The following is a 12,591-nucleotide window of genomic DNA, read 5'->3' on the forward strand; positions in this document are numbered from 1 at the left end:
CATTTACTTTTACTCCCCAACCTGGAACACTTTACGCACCATTTAATAATTTTCTCCACGGTGGTTTTATTGAAGTGATTATTTGACTGAACGATTTTATTCAAGTTCCCATGTTTACGTTGTGTTTTAAATAAAAAAAAAAAAGATTCACCTGAAAAAAAGTTCATGATATTATACTGTATATATATGTCAATGAATTAAACGTTTTAAATCACCTCTAAACACATATGATGTATTTTCTTTGTTGTATTTACTATGCTATTTTTATATTATTTTTCTAAAGGTACTTCCGGGTTCAGGTGTTTTTATGGTGCGCCCCTTTGGGGAGTTCATGAAAATAAATGTTCTCGTCCCACCGCGTATTTTGGGGGGAGAAGAGAAAAGAAAAGAAAGAAAGAAACATTGACATACGTTGTTGTTGGGAGATTTTATTGAGGGCGTTATCTTTCTCTCCACCACAGTTTGGATTTATCTTAAAACTTTGGCGCTGCCTCCTGGAGTGACGGTGATCTAACCAATCAGAGACGTCGTCTTAGCTCTGTTGGTTTGTGGGTAATGTAGTTTTTTTCTTTTGAAGGACCGTGATTGAAAAGACACAGTTAGTTTCACAAGGGTCTTTTATTGGTCGAGGGGTTCGTTTCACAACATCCTGACTTGTCAAATGTCTACATTTATTATTCTTTTTTTGATTTATAGCTTCTAATGAAATTGAGTTTAATTTCTACTTCCGTAAAATAAACTACTGAAATTTGCTTTGAAGTCGCTTTTGTATTTTTAGAGCACAGTTTAGATGAAGAAGTTTCAGTCCTGTTTATTTGTTTTATTTGTAATAATAGCGGATAAAATTTCCTTGCATTAAAATATGAGCTTTTTATTCCATTAAAAAAATGAGCTGTCAATTTTGGTGACGTCATTACGCAGCAACGTCACAACGTGCTGCCGAGCGTGATCCGTTTCCGCCAAGATGGTCGTCGGCGCCTTCCCCATTGCCAAGCTCCTCTACCTCGGTGTGAGGCAGATGAGCAAGCCTGTGGCGAACCGGATAAAAGCTGGGGCTCGGAGGAGCGACTTCTTCAAGAACTATATCTGCTTGCCCCCCGCGCAGCGTGAGTAGCTTAGCATGACCGCTGGATAGCAGTGTCACACACCAGGGTAGGGACGGCTACGACGACCAATAGCAAGTGAGGATACACAGGCTTGACCAATGGCAGCCGGGGACGCTCAGATTGGGCGGGCCTCTTCTGTCAGTGAGTGGATAACATCAAAGTATATTGTTAGCAACATTGGAGGTCAGGTGGCTACTTATATCTCCTCAAGAAATTTTCAGCTGATAAGATGTTTATTTCTCTATGGTTATAGAAATAAAATCCAGAAAATTCTTCTCGCAAATGTTTAAAAGTCACTGTCAAATTAGTAGGTGTTAGTTTTGTTATTGTGACCAGCAGTATGGCTTCATGTCTAGAAAGAGTGCTAGCGATGCAGGAGGGGAATGATGGTTTGTCCCAGCAAGACAGAGTTTATGTGTGTGAATGAGAGGAACTCAGGTGGAGAGCTGAGGCTACAGGGAGTGGAGATCAAGAAGCTGGAGGATTTCAAGTACTTAGGGTCAACAGTCCAGAGCAATGGAGAATGTGGTAAAGAGGTAAAGAAATCGGTTCAAGCAGGTTGGAATGAGTGGAAAAAAATGTCAGGGGTAATATGAGATAGAAGACTTTCAGCCAGAATGAAAGGAAAGGTGGAGGAGACAGTGGTGAGAGCAGCGATGCTTTATGGACTAGAAACAGCGACAACGGGCAAAAGACAGAAGGCAGAGTTGGAGGTTGCAGAGATGAAGATGCCGAGGTTCTCTTTGGGAGTGACCAGGATGGAGAGGATTAGGAATGAGTCCATCAGAGGGACAACACATGTTTAATGTTGTGAAGAGAAGGTCAGAGAAGCCAGACTGAGATGGATGGGTCATGTACAGAGATCCCTGAAGGGAAAAGCTCAAAGGAGAAGTTTTGATATTGAAACTAATCATATCAAAGTGGCTGAGATGAGATTATGTAGGTTTATTAAAAAACAACTTTGGTTAAATCATCAATAATGTTCTTCCTCTTTAATTTATGTAATTTGTGAAATGACCAGGGACATTCTTGTTTTGAGGTGGAAGCGCTGACCACGGGACCACCCTGGAGCACTCTTTTCCATATTCAGAGCAGGAAATAAATTAATAAGTTATCATTCCCAAGCTAAAATTAAGGTAGAGGCTGAGATGAAAACTGTTTTTAAGTTATGTCATCTGGCACTTTTACACACAAGTGCGTATTTCACACTTGTGGTCGCCGCACACGTGTTCACACACTCTTCCCTTCTCGGACTCGCAGTTTACCACTGGATCGAGATGAGGACAAAGATGCGGATCATGGGTTTTCGGGGTTCCGCCATTAAGCCGCTGAACGAGGACGCGGCTGCGGAGCTGGGCGCCGAGCTGCTGGGCGAAGCCATCATCTTTCTCATCGGGGGCGGATGCATGGTGCTGGAGTACAGCAGGCAGGCGGCCAATTCGCGGCGTAAAGAGGAGGAGCAGAATGAGACCCTCAGAAGCCTACAGATTCAAATTGCAGAACTCACACTCACCACAGAGACTCTGGACGCCCAGCTGAGGGAGGTCAACCGGCTCCTGCTGTCCTTTCCTGCTCCTGACAAAAAGTGATTTAATTTTTTTCGTCGGGCGGGGGGCGTCAAGGGCCATGGAGCGTATCAGCAAGAGTGCAGGGATGTGATACCGGCACCAACACCGCCTGATAGCAGCCACTTTACATGCCGCCCGCCCTCCCGTGAACGGGGCACAAGGGAGCCTGTTTCCACGCTATGGCGTCGGACGTTTATAATTAGCTCATGTTTGGGGCAACTAGTTGCAAAGAGTGTGTGCTATGATATTCATAGTGTTTCTCCTGCGTTTCTGTCAACTGTATAAAAGGTATCAAGAGGCGACGGCGATCTCCAAGTTCATCCGCTTGATATCAGCTCAAGGTTGCGGCTTCCATTTTGAATATCGGTGACCTCAAATCACCTTTGGGAGGCCTTGACTGTGACTGACACACTAAACTAGTTTTTCAAGATTCCAGTGAGAGGTATTTACAAAAAATAATATAATTCATAAACTAATTATGGAAAAGGGAAGAGACCCACGGGAGAATAATTACAATCAGGTCCAATTGGCTGCTTTAAAAACTTGGAATCAGAACCTTATTAATTGCCAAATGTACACTGAAATTTGATGTGGTATGAGAATATAAGGTAGCCATTCATAAAGCTTAAATAGCATTAAGAAGGAGGAACAATGAGGTTATAAAAGATGATAGTGGCCAATTTTTAAGAAAAATAAAAATGTGGTCCCAGCAGAATGTCTCATATCCACAACATCTTGTGTTTGCATCATGAGCCTTCTCTCTGTTTCACCTGTGTCAGGAGCAACCAGAGAGATGTTAAAAACAAGGAAATACTTGTACGTATGCGAGAAAAGGGAACTTGTTTAATCAGAAGAAAGGAGAAATGCATGAAGAACCTTCCTGTCCAGGGTTTTTCTTCATGAAGTTCCAACTTCTTCTCCAGCAGCGTCAGGTGGCATCCTCAGTGTTCCACAGCTACCATCTGATGGAGATTTTGAGTCAGTAATCCTATTACATTTCAGGACGCCAACAAATGTAAAACTTTTCAAAACCTGCTAATCTTGAACTGTGCAACAAAACTACTTTGGATCCTGATGGCCAAGTTCCTGCCTTAATGCTTTTTATAGATGATTCTCCATTCATGGATGGAGAGAAAGGATGCAGAGAAGGGCATATGGAGGCAACTGAGTCAGTGTTGATGTTTGAAATTTCCGACTCAGAAATGATGTACTTTCTGTGCGTTAGATTTAGGAAAACAACAAAAATGGCAGCTCTACTGATGAACGGAAATTAAAAAGTAATTAAAAAATTACTTATTAAGAAACATTTTTACTTTTGAAACTTAGTTTAAAAATATTTTTACTTTTTGATCAATTCACTTTTTTTCAATGGGATATTTAAAAATATTTTCATTTTTGGATACTTTAACTTTTTATTATTAAACATTTTTTATTGGCATCTTAAAGATATTTTTATTTTTTGATATTTATACATTTACCCAATTTCACCTTTGAACAGTTTAACAATTTCTAATATATTTTTATTTTTTGATAATTTACGTTTTTTTTTAAATTATTTTAAAAATAATATTCTTCATCGTTGCTTCTTCAAAAGCGTCGCCAAAACACCTTAACCTCCCGGATCCTCATGCAGGATTTGGGCTACCTTCTTCATATATGTGCAGAATTGTATTGTTTTTATTTTGTTAGCCAGCTAGCAGTAGAAAGTTACAACTCGGGAAATGAATGACAAGTAGCCACTGGGAAAAAGGAAATAATAAAGAGTTATTAAAATTAAAATAAATTATAAACAGTGACGGCACTCACTTCATGTCAAGTATTTAATTGGTTTTCAAGTGAAAAATAAATTAAAAAATAAAAAGCGATTCAGGAGGATGTGACGCCTTCAACAGGTCTTGATTGACAGCAGAAGGGGGCGGGGAAACAAGTCATGTGACCGGAAGTCGGTTACAGGTTGAGGAAATAAAACACCGGGAGGTGAATCTTTTTCTGTATTAAAAAAAGAAATAGGAGGGGATGTAACGGCGGGTAAAATAAATGTGACCCAAACCCGAAAAAAATAAATTCAAAAAAATAAATAAATAAAAACAAAGAGAAAAAGTAAAAGGAGAAAAGTGAGGTAAGGAAGCTGCGTTCAAAGACGCGACGCGGCGGTCGGAAATTACAGACTCTCCACTCGCTCGCTGTCCGCGGTGCTGAAAAAGAAAAAAAAACCAGGCGCGCCACGGTCACGACGGGAGCCGGCGTGGAAATGAACACGGAAGCGGGGGAAGACCGGAAAAAGTCCCGATCAGATATCTCACAACAAATGCTGGGTGGGAGTTGGGGGTTCATCACTTAAAAAAAAAAAAAAAAATCACATCCATCCCAGAAGCTACGACGCTGTCAATGATTAGTGCGGATATGATGGACCAGGGCAGGTAGAGGGAGGGAAGAGAGAGAGAGAGAGAGAGAGAGAGAGAGAGAGGGAAGGAGGGAGGGAAGGAGGGAGGGAGGGAGGATGCTGCCAGCGGAAAATGGCTGCTGCAACCTCAAGCCTATCCTGATACACCGAAACGCCATCAAGGTGGAGAGAGAGAGAGAAGGAGGGAGAGAAGGGAAGATTAGGAAAATGAAAGCAGATAGAGGGAGAATGTGAGCGAGTCCGTGAGTGTTTCCTTGAAAGGAGGATAAAAAGAGAGAGAGAGGGAGGGAGGGAGGGAGGGAGGGTGAGGAGACCCCGGGCTGCTGCTGCTGCTGCTGCTGCTGCTGCAAGCGGCGGGCGACACCGAGCCATGGAGGGCGAGTAAGTCCTGAAATTTCCATTCTTTTTTGCTGGCCTGCACGCACACATGCACGCTGCACGAGCACGCACCTCTATGTCTCCCTCCGTGTGTGTGTGTGTGTGTGTGTGTCCAGCCGGAGCGCCGACATCCGGTCCCCCGGTATCACGACCGGCGCGCCGCCTCCACCCCCCCCGTTACCCCCCCCCCCCCTAAAAACGGCATTACGTAGCTCCGGATCCCACGGCATACATACACCCAGATCCACGACACGTCCACGCCGTGCGCGCTTGCGTGTGTGTGTGTGTGTGTGTGCGTGTGTGTGTGTTGTTGTTGTTGTTGATTCGCCACCGGAAGTCGCGCGCGTTCAACACAAATAAGGAGATTGTACATAGGTGGACGCGCGTGGAGGGTGCACGCATGAGCACGGATGGAGGGATGATGATGATGGAGGGGTGTGTGTGTGTGTGTGTGTGTGTGTGTGGAAGAGAGAGAGGGGGGGTGCAGTTATGAAATCAGTGTGTAAGATAAAGGGAGGAAGAGGAGGAAAGGTGAAAGATGGCGAGTCTGAGCCAGAATGGCGCCATTCAGGACGGAGGGGGGGATGGAGGGATGGAGGGATGGAGGGATGGAGGGATGGAGGGAGGAGAGGAAGGAGGGATGGAGGCCCGGGTTTTTATCAACGTGTCTCAGGGTTTCATTATGATTTTTAAAGCCCAACTTTATGAATGAAATGCGATTTCTCTTTCCGCTCGCGCACGCGCGCTCGTCCTCACCACTTCCTTTCCCCTCCATCCCTCCATCCCTCCATCCTTCCATCCATCCATCCTTCCTTCCTTCCTCCCTTCCTTCCTTCCATCCCTCCTTCCGGATCCGGAGGCCCGCAGACGCGCGGCCGTCGGATCCGGTCTCTCCTCCGTCCATTCATAAAAAATAGAAGATCGAGGAGGAAGAGGAGGAGGGATGGAAGGATGGAGGGATGGAGGGGGATGTTAATGAGCGCGTGAGCGGGCGCGCACGCGCCAGGGGCGGAGGGAAAGGCGTGAGCGTCCGGAGGGGGGGAGAAAACAAATAGATAGAGGTGAAGAAGAAGAAGAAGAAGAAGAAGAGGGGAGAGGAGGTGCACGTACACATGCACGCGCCTCCATGGCGGTGGTTCATTGATCTAAGCACGCGCCTCCTCCTCCTCCTCGCGGTGAGTTCACATCCTCTCCTTTCCACGGTCACTTCCGGTCCTCGCGTGGATTCGATTCATCTCCATCGCGTGACGTGGAATATCTAAACACACACACACATGTATATGCACACGCGCGCGGTGATGGAGGCCGTCACGTGACACGCTCTGCGTTTGAATGCCGGTGTGTTTGATGCAACCGTGCGCGCACGCGCCAATGGCGGCGGTTCATTGATACAAGCACGCGCCTCCTCCTCCTTCTGGTGAGTTCACATCTTTTTTTTTTTTTTTTTTGAGTTCAGATATTTTTTTCTTTGCCTTATTTTTTTAATTCACATCATTTTTCTTCTTATTTTTTTTTTTGCCTCACATCCTTATTCATTTTTTTTCTTTAATTCACATCTTCTTCACCTCCGGTCCTCGCGTGGATTCGATTCACCTCCATCACGTGACGTGGAATATCTAACCTCCCACACACACACACACACACACACACACACACAAACACACACACAAACACACACACACACACGGTGATGGAAGCCGTCACGTGACACCGTGTGCGTTTGAATGCCGGTGTTTGATGCGCTCGTGCTTCCCATTAATGTGAATGGACGCGCGGGCGTGTCACAGCGCATGCGCGTGTAACCTCTCTCTCTCTCTTTCTCTGTCTCTCCCCCTGACAGCGTGCGTGTGCGCGCGGTGGTGATGACACGTGACGACTCCAGCGGCGGGTGGGTGCCCCTCGGAGGCGGCGGCCTGAGTCACGTGGTCATATGCAAGGGGCGGAGCCACGACGGAAGGGGGCGGAGGGAGTACACCGTGCGTGGGGAGCGGCTGCGAGACCGAGCAGTGAGTGTGTTGCGTGTGTCACGTAGTATGGGTGGACGTGGGCTTCTCACCGTGCGTGGCCGTGGGCTTCCCGTCACGAATATTGCGGCGATTCTCCGCACTCTTCTTCCTCTTCTTCTTCTTCTTCTTCCTCCCGTGACGCGTCACGCACCACGTGACGTCCATCCTCGCAGGACATTGGATGACAGCCGCACAGTAACGGGCCCCTTCAGGTGCAACAGGAAAAAATGGGAAATTATCATTTCACAACATTCTCCCGCCCGTCTGAAGCCAGACGGGGAGCGGACGACAGTTTGAATATGTCATTTCAAAATAACGGGGATGATTTGATGGGTTAAGTTTTTTTTTTAGTTTGTTTTTGCTTGATTTCCGGTGTAAAACTGCATTTCCCGCTACAGTCGAGAGGTCATGAATGACTCATTGATGTATGGGGCGGAACAATGCATCGATTCACACCGATGTATTGATTATTCAGTCGGTCGTCTTCTACAAGAAAACTTCATGCACTGTAACACACGCACACACGCACACACGTATAGTCCGCTCTAATGTAAAGTGATTCAATGTTTCCATAAGAACACATAAATAAATGAATGAAATATATGAAAATAATAACATGCTTGAAGACGTTTATAGGGGCTCTGAGAATTGAGTTCTCATGATCAAGCGCAATTTTCCGATTATATCTATCTATATATAGATAGATAGATAGATAGATGGATGGATGGATAGATAGATATGTCAGCAACAAGAAATTTAATTGTAGCTAAGGCAGATATCATTTAACGTTGGTTTCTGTCAGATTATATTATTATGATTCTATCATAGGATTTATTTTATCACAGAGGGATTTAATGATCCTGAGTAAATGGAAAACTCACAGGACAATTTGCAAAACTTGTAAAAAAGCAAGTGCTACTGACCTCCTCAGCTCAGATGTACTGCAGTAGTGGACAGAGTACACACAAGTACTACTAGTACTGCGTTGCGACTCTATGGAGCCCCAAATTCTCCACCTTCTGGATGAGAGGCTGCAGACCAGGAGTGTCAAGCTCACCTTCACAGACGGCCACATCATGTTACCGCCGCATGTAATAGTAACTGTATAAATGTAATGTAAAATAAATGTAACTACCCCTCCATCTTAAATAACTCATTCGAATCCAAAATGTTATATTTGCATTCACATAGATGTAAAAGAAAATGTTTACTAGTTGCTCTGGTATAAAGTTAGCTGCTTTCGTGAACACATCGTAGTTTAGCTTTTAATTCTTGGACAATTTATTGTTTTTCCAGAAGGCCAACTTTAGCATACTCAGCTCCGCGCTCGGAGTTAAAATGCAGATGAACACGATCGTCTTGAATGGGGGGAAATGTAGTTTCTGTTCAATGCACGCGTTTGACTTATTTATTTGAAGACAATCAGACCTTTTAAGACGTTCTCGTGGGACATATTTGAGCCGTGTCGTAGACGGCGTTCCGCGGAGGAGGTCTTCGGAAGTCTGACCCGGTGTGTTCCCGGGGGTGGGGGTGGGGGGTTGGCTGTGTGTGTCCTTCAGCCGGTGCTGGAGTGCGCCGTCCAGAGGGGCCTGGTCTACAACAAGGTGAACCCCATCTTCCACCACTGGCGGGTGGAGGAGCGCAAGTTCGGCCTGACCTTCCAGAGCCCGGCCGACGCCATCTCCTTCGAGAAGGGCCTGCAGGCGGTCATAGACAAGCTGGACCGGGGTACGGCGCCGCCGAGCTTCGCCCGCCGTCCCTTCGGGGATTTCGGGAATTCTAAACTCTGTGTTCTGGCGTCCTCAAGGCTCCGACTCGCCGTCGTCGTCGACGCCGGAGGAGGCCGACACCGAGGACGACGGCCAGGCCGTGAGTATGGTGGCGTCTCGGCCCCGCCTCCCCCGTCGGAAGCCCCGCCCCTCCCTCTGAAGCCCCGCCTCTCCCAGTCGCACACAGGCAGCGAGTCGTCGTCCAATAGCAGGAAAGAGATGCTGCCCAAGCCCGTTACCATAGTGACCAGCGAGTCGTCCGCCACCTGCTTCGTGCGGCCCGAGGAGTTCGGCTTCGGACCCGGACACGCCGGCGCCGCCCAGACGCCCGCGCAGGTACGCCCGCTCTGCTCCTATCACAGGCCGGCCTGGGGAACCAGCGGCCAATCACAGGCAGCCGTCGCACCCTCTGAATTCGCTTCCAGGACGGGTTCACCGCCTTCCCGGGACTGGAGCGTGGGGACCACATGTTCTCCACTCAGGGTTCTCTCGCAATGTTCTCCTTCCTGGGTTCTTCTCATGTTCTTCCACCCGGCTGTCTCCATGTTCTCCTGGTCTCTGTGTGTCCTCACCATCTTCTCGCGAACTGGAAAACACGGAGTCTCCGTGTTCTCCCGCCTCGGTTCTCCTCATGATCACTTGTCTGGCTTCTATACGCATGTTCTCCTGCCTTGGTTCTCTCCAGGTTTTGCTGGCTGGGTTCTCTCTGTGGGTCCTCTGCATGTTCTCGCTTACCAGAACATGGAGTCTCCGTGTTGTCCTCCCTGGGTTCCATCTGAATGTTCTGCCTGGGTTCTCTCTGTGTTCTCCCGCCTTGGTTCTTCTCATGTTTTCTCATGCGGGTTCCATCTCCATGTTCTATCCACTGGATCATGGAGACCCCACGTTCTTCTTCCTGTGTTCTCATGTTCTCCTGCATGGCTTCTGTCTCTTTAGTCTCTGCAAGTTCTCCATGACTAAAATGTGGAGGCCCCGAGTTCTTCTTCCTGGGCTCTCTGTGTTCTCCTGCCTCGGTTCTTCTCATGCTTTCTCATCCGGGTTCCGTCTCCATGTTCTTTCCGCTGGACCATGGAGACCTTGTGTTCTTCTTCCTCATGTTCTCCTGCATGGCTTCTGTCTCTTTAGCCTCTCCAAGTTCTCCATGACTGGAGTGTGGAGGCTCCGTGTTCTTCTTCCTGGGTTCTCTTCATGTTCTCCTGCCTCGGTTCTTCTCATGCTTTCTTGACTGGGTTCCATCTGCATGTTCTCCCCTCCTGGAACATGGAGTCCCCATGTTCTCCTGCCTGGGTTTTCACCAGGTTCTGTCCCTAGACCTTCTCCATCGAATGTCCCAGGATTCCCCAAAATCTCTGACCCGTGCCGTCCCCGCAGATCCACGCCAGGCCGGGCCCGCACCAACACCCGCAGCTGACGGCCGTGCTGAACCCGCCGGCGCCGCCGCCGCCGCCCCCCGCCCCGCCCACCCCGCCGGCGGAGCCCCCGGCCTCCTCCCCCCTGTCGCCCGCCATCTCCCTGCTGGAGGAGGGCGACCTGCGCAGCGTGGACCCGTGCAAGGACCTGTGGGGGTCCCGGGGCTACGAGGACTACCGGCGGGCCGGCGCCCCCCGGACTATGGTGGGGGGTCTGACGGGCGGCGTGGTGGTCGGCGGCGGCGGCGGCGGCGGCGGCGGGAGCATGCAGGACAAGTCGGAGCTGTGCGTGGTGCGCTTCGAGAAGGATCTGTCCGGCGTGGGAACGGCGGGCTGCGACGTGACGGTGAGCCTGGACAGCAAGGCCTCCCAGCGGCTGTCCACGTCGTCGCCCACCTGCGTGTCCAACGCCGTGTCCGGCGTGTCGTCGGGCGCCGGCTCGCCGCAGGAGGCGTGCAAAGGCTCCCCGTCGCCGTGCTGCATGCACACCTCCCTGGCCACGCCGCGTTCACGGACCCGCAAGAGAGGAGGCGGGGGAAACGGAGGCGGGGACCCGGGCGCCATCTCCCCGGACGACGACAGCCCCTGCCCGCAGGCGTCCACCTGCTCGTCGCGGTGCGTGTACTGCCGCTCCGTGTTCAGCGCGTCGGAGAACGGCCGCGGCCGCTGCAGGGACGCGCCGGACCCGGCGCTGCGCTGCCTGCGCCAGTGGACGTGCGTGTGGTGCGCGGAGAGCCTGCTCTACCACTGCGCGTCGGACTCGGAAGGCGAGTTTTGGGAGCCGTGCTCCTGCGACGACTCGCTGGGGGGTCGACCCCACCCGCTGTGCTGCGCCCGCTGGATGGCGCTGCTCGCCCTGTCGCTCTTCGTGCCGTGCATGTGCTGCTACCTGCCGGTGCGCGGCTGCCTGCGCTGCGGGGAAAGGTGCGGCTGCTGCGGGGGGAAGCACAAGGCGGTCCGGTGAGGGAGGGGGTCCGGGGGTCCGGGGGTGGGAACTTTACAAAAAAAGAAAAAAAAACAAACAAACAAAAAAAAAAACATGTGTACACTGTTTTTTTTTAATTTAGAGGAAAAAAAAAGATGTTTATATATTATGATTGTTATAATTTTAATTGGTATATTTTATTAAATGTGAAACACACACGCACACACACACACACACACAGGTGGACGGCTGGTGTGTGTGTGGGGGGGGGTCACCCTTTACCTCAGACGCCCCGGGGTTTGGGAATAATCCGGGGTGGCGGCAAAAGTTGAAAATGTCATTGGTTGCTAGGGGCAACTGCGTAAAAAAGGGGACAGTGAACGCACCGCATCACTCCCGTTGAAATTAAATAAAGTGAGGAAAAAATACCCCCCACCTTCCTCCCCCCCCCCCTGCCCTATCAGTCAAGGTGCTAACAGACCCCTGAGAGGGGGGGGGGGGGGGTGCAGAATGGCTGCAGCGCCTCCTAGCGGCCGGGAGGACGAACTGCACCCCCTCAATAGACTCCCCCTCCCTCCACATCCAATTAAAAAAGTGCAATGAACAATGTGATGGGAGACTATTTTTGTACCTGCGCTCACATGGGAGGTATGGGAGGGTGGTAGACTGGACCCAGGGGTCTGCTGAATGTCGCTTTAGAAATTAGGAGGTAAAAAAAAAAAAAAAAATCAAGAAAAAAGCTGCTATTTTTTTAACCCCCCCCACCCCCCCAGCTGACCTTCAATCTTCTCCTCGTCCTCCAGCCATCTGGTCCCAGGGTGGAGGTGGAGGTCCTGTCACCTCCACTGTTCTGAGATCATTGAGAAAAATAAAAATCTGAATTACAAGATGCCCCCCCCCCCCCCCCAATCCCGGATTAACGCTCTGCCGGATTAAATCCACCGATCAATGGCGGGACGTTTCTCCGGTCCGGGCCCCGTCTGCAGGTCCAGAGGTCATCCACTCCCATTGGGGGAAAAAAAAAAA

At 49.5% G+C, this 12,591-nt stretch overlaps 2 protein-coding genes and 1 long non-coding RNA gene across 3 annotated transcripts; 2 read left to right on the forward strand and 1 right to left on the reverse strand.

Annotated features, from left to right (window-relative positions):
• Positions 1-905: 905 nt before the first annotated feature.
• On the forward strand, positions 906-3,389 carry opa3 (outer mitochondrial membrane lipid metabolism regulator OPA3). The gene is made up of 2 exons (XM_086165124.1): positions 906-1,106; positions 2,367-3,389. Exons 1-2 carry the CDS (start codon positions 965-967, stop codon positions 2,693-2,695), a joined length of 471 nt encoding a protein of 156 aa, XP_086021250.1. The 5' UTR covers positions 906-964; the 3' UTR covers positions 2,696-3,389.
• Positions 2,388-7,632, reverse strand: LOC147224128 (uncharacterized). The gene is made up of 4 exons (XR_015107501.1): positions 7,513-7,632; positions 3,551-3,636; positions 2,620-2,681; positions 2,388-2,518 (listed from the first exon to the last, which is right to left on the reverse strand). It is a non-coding gene; the product is annotated as an uncharacterized LOC147224128 (long non-coding RNA).
• Positions 5,376-11,721, forward strand: spred3 (sprouty related EVH1 domain containing 3). Its single transcript, XM_086165123.1, has 6 exons — positions 5,376-5,459; positions 7,297-7,462; positions 9,022-9,190; positions 9,270-9,331; positions 9,409-9,567; positions 10,603-11,721. The coding sequence occupies exons 1-6, from the start codon at positions 5,449-5,451 to the stop codon at positions 11,602-11,604; spliced, it is 1,569 nt and encodes a 522-aa protein (XP_086021249.1). The 5' UTR covers positions 5,376-5,448; the 3' UTR covers positions 11,605-11,721.
• The last annotated feature ends 870 nt before the right edge of the window (positions 11,722-12,591 follow it).

The sequence above is a fragment of the Fistularia commersonii genome, chromosome 18, assembly GCF_037954325.1.
Source record: "Fistularia commersonii isolate RoL2024-O1a breed Wild chromosome 18, RoL_Fcom_v1.0, whole genome shotgun sequence".
NCBI classification, from domain to species: domain Eukaryota; kingdom Metazoa; phylum Chordata; class Actinopteri; order Syngnathiformes; family Fistulariidae; genus Fistularia; species Fistularia commersonii.

What these genes read in the sequence shown, in the direction of transcription:
- opa3 (XM_086165124.1), top strand. Translation starts at nt 965, where the DNA reads ATGGTCGTCGGCGCCTTCCCCATTGCCAAGCTCCTCTACCTCGGTGTG. An exon ending in CTGCTTGCCCCCCGCGCAGC is followed by an intron (nt 1,107 to 2,366) that starts GTGAGTAGCTTA and finishes TCGGACTCGCAG; the next exon opens with TTTACCACTGGATCGAGATG.
- spred3 (XM_086165123.1), top strand. An exon ending in AGCGGCTGCGAGACCGAGCA is followed by an intron (nt 7,463 to 9,021) that starts GTGAGTGTGTTG and finishes TGTGTCCTTCAG; the next exon opens with CCGGTGCTGGAGTGCGCCGT. An exon ending in CATAGACAAGCTGGACCGGG is followed by an intron (nt 9,191 to 9,269) that starts GTACGGCGCCGC and finishes GGCGTCCTCAAG; the next exon opens with GCTCCGACTCGCCGTCGTCG.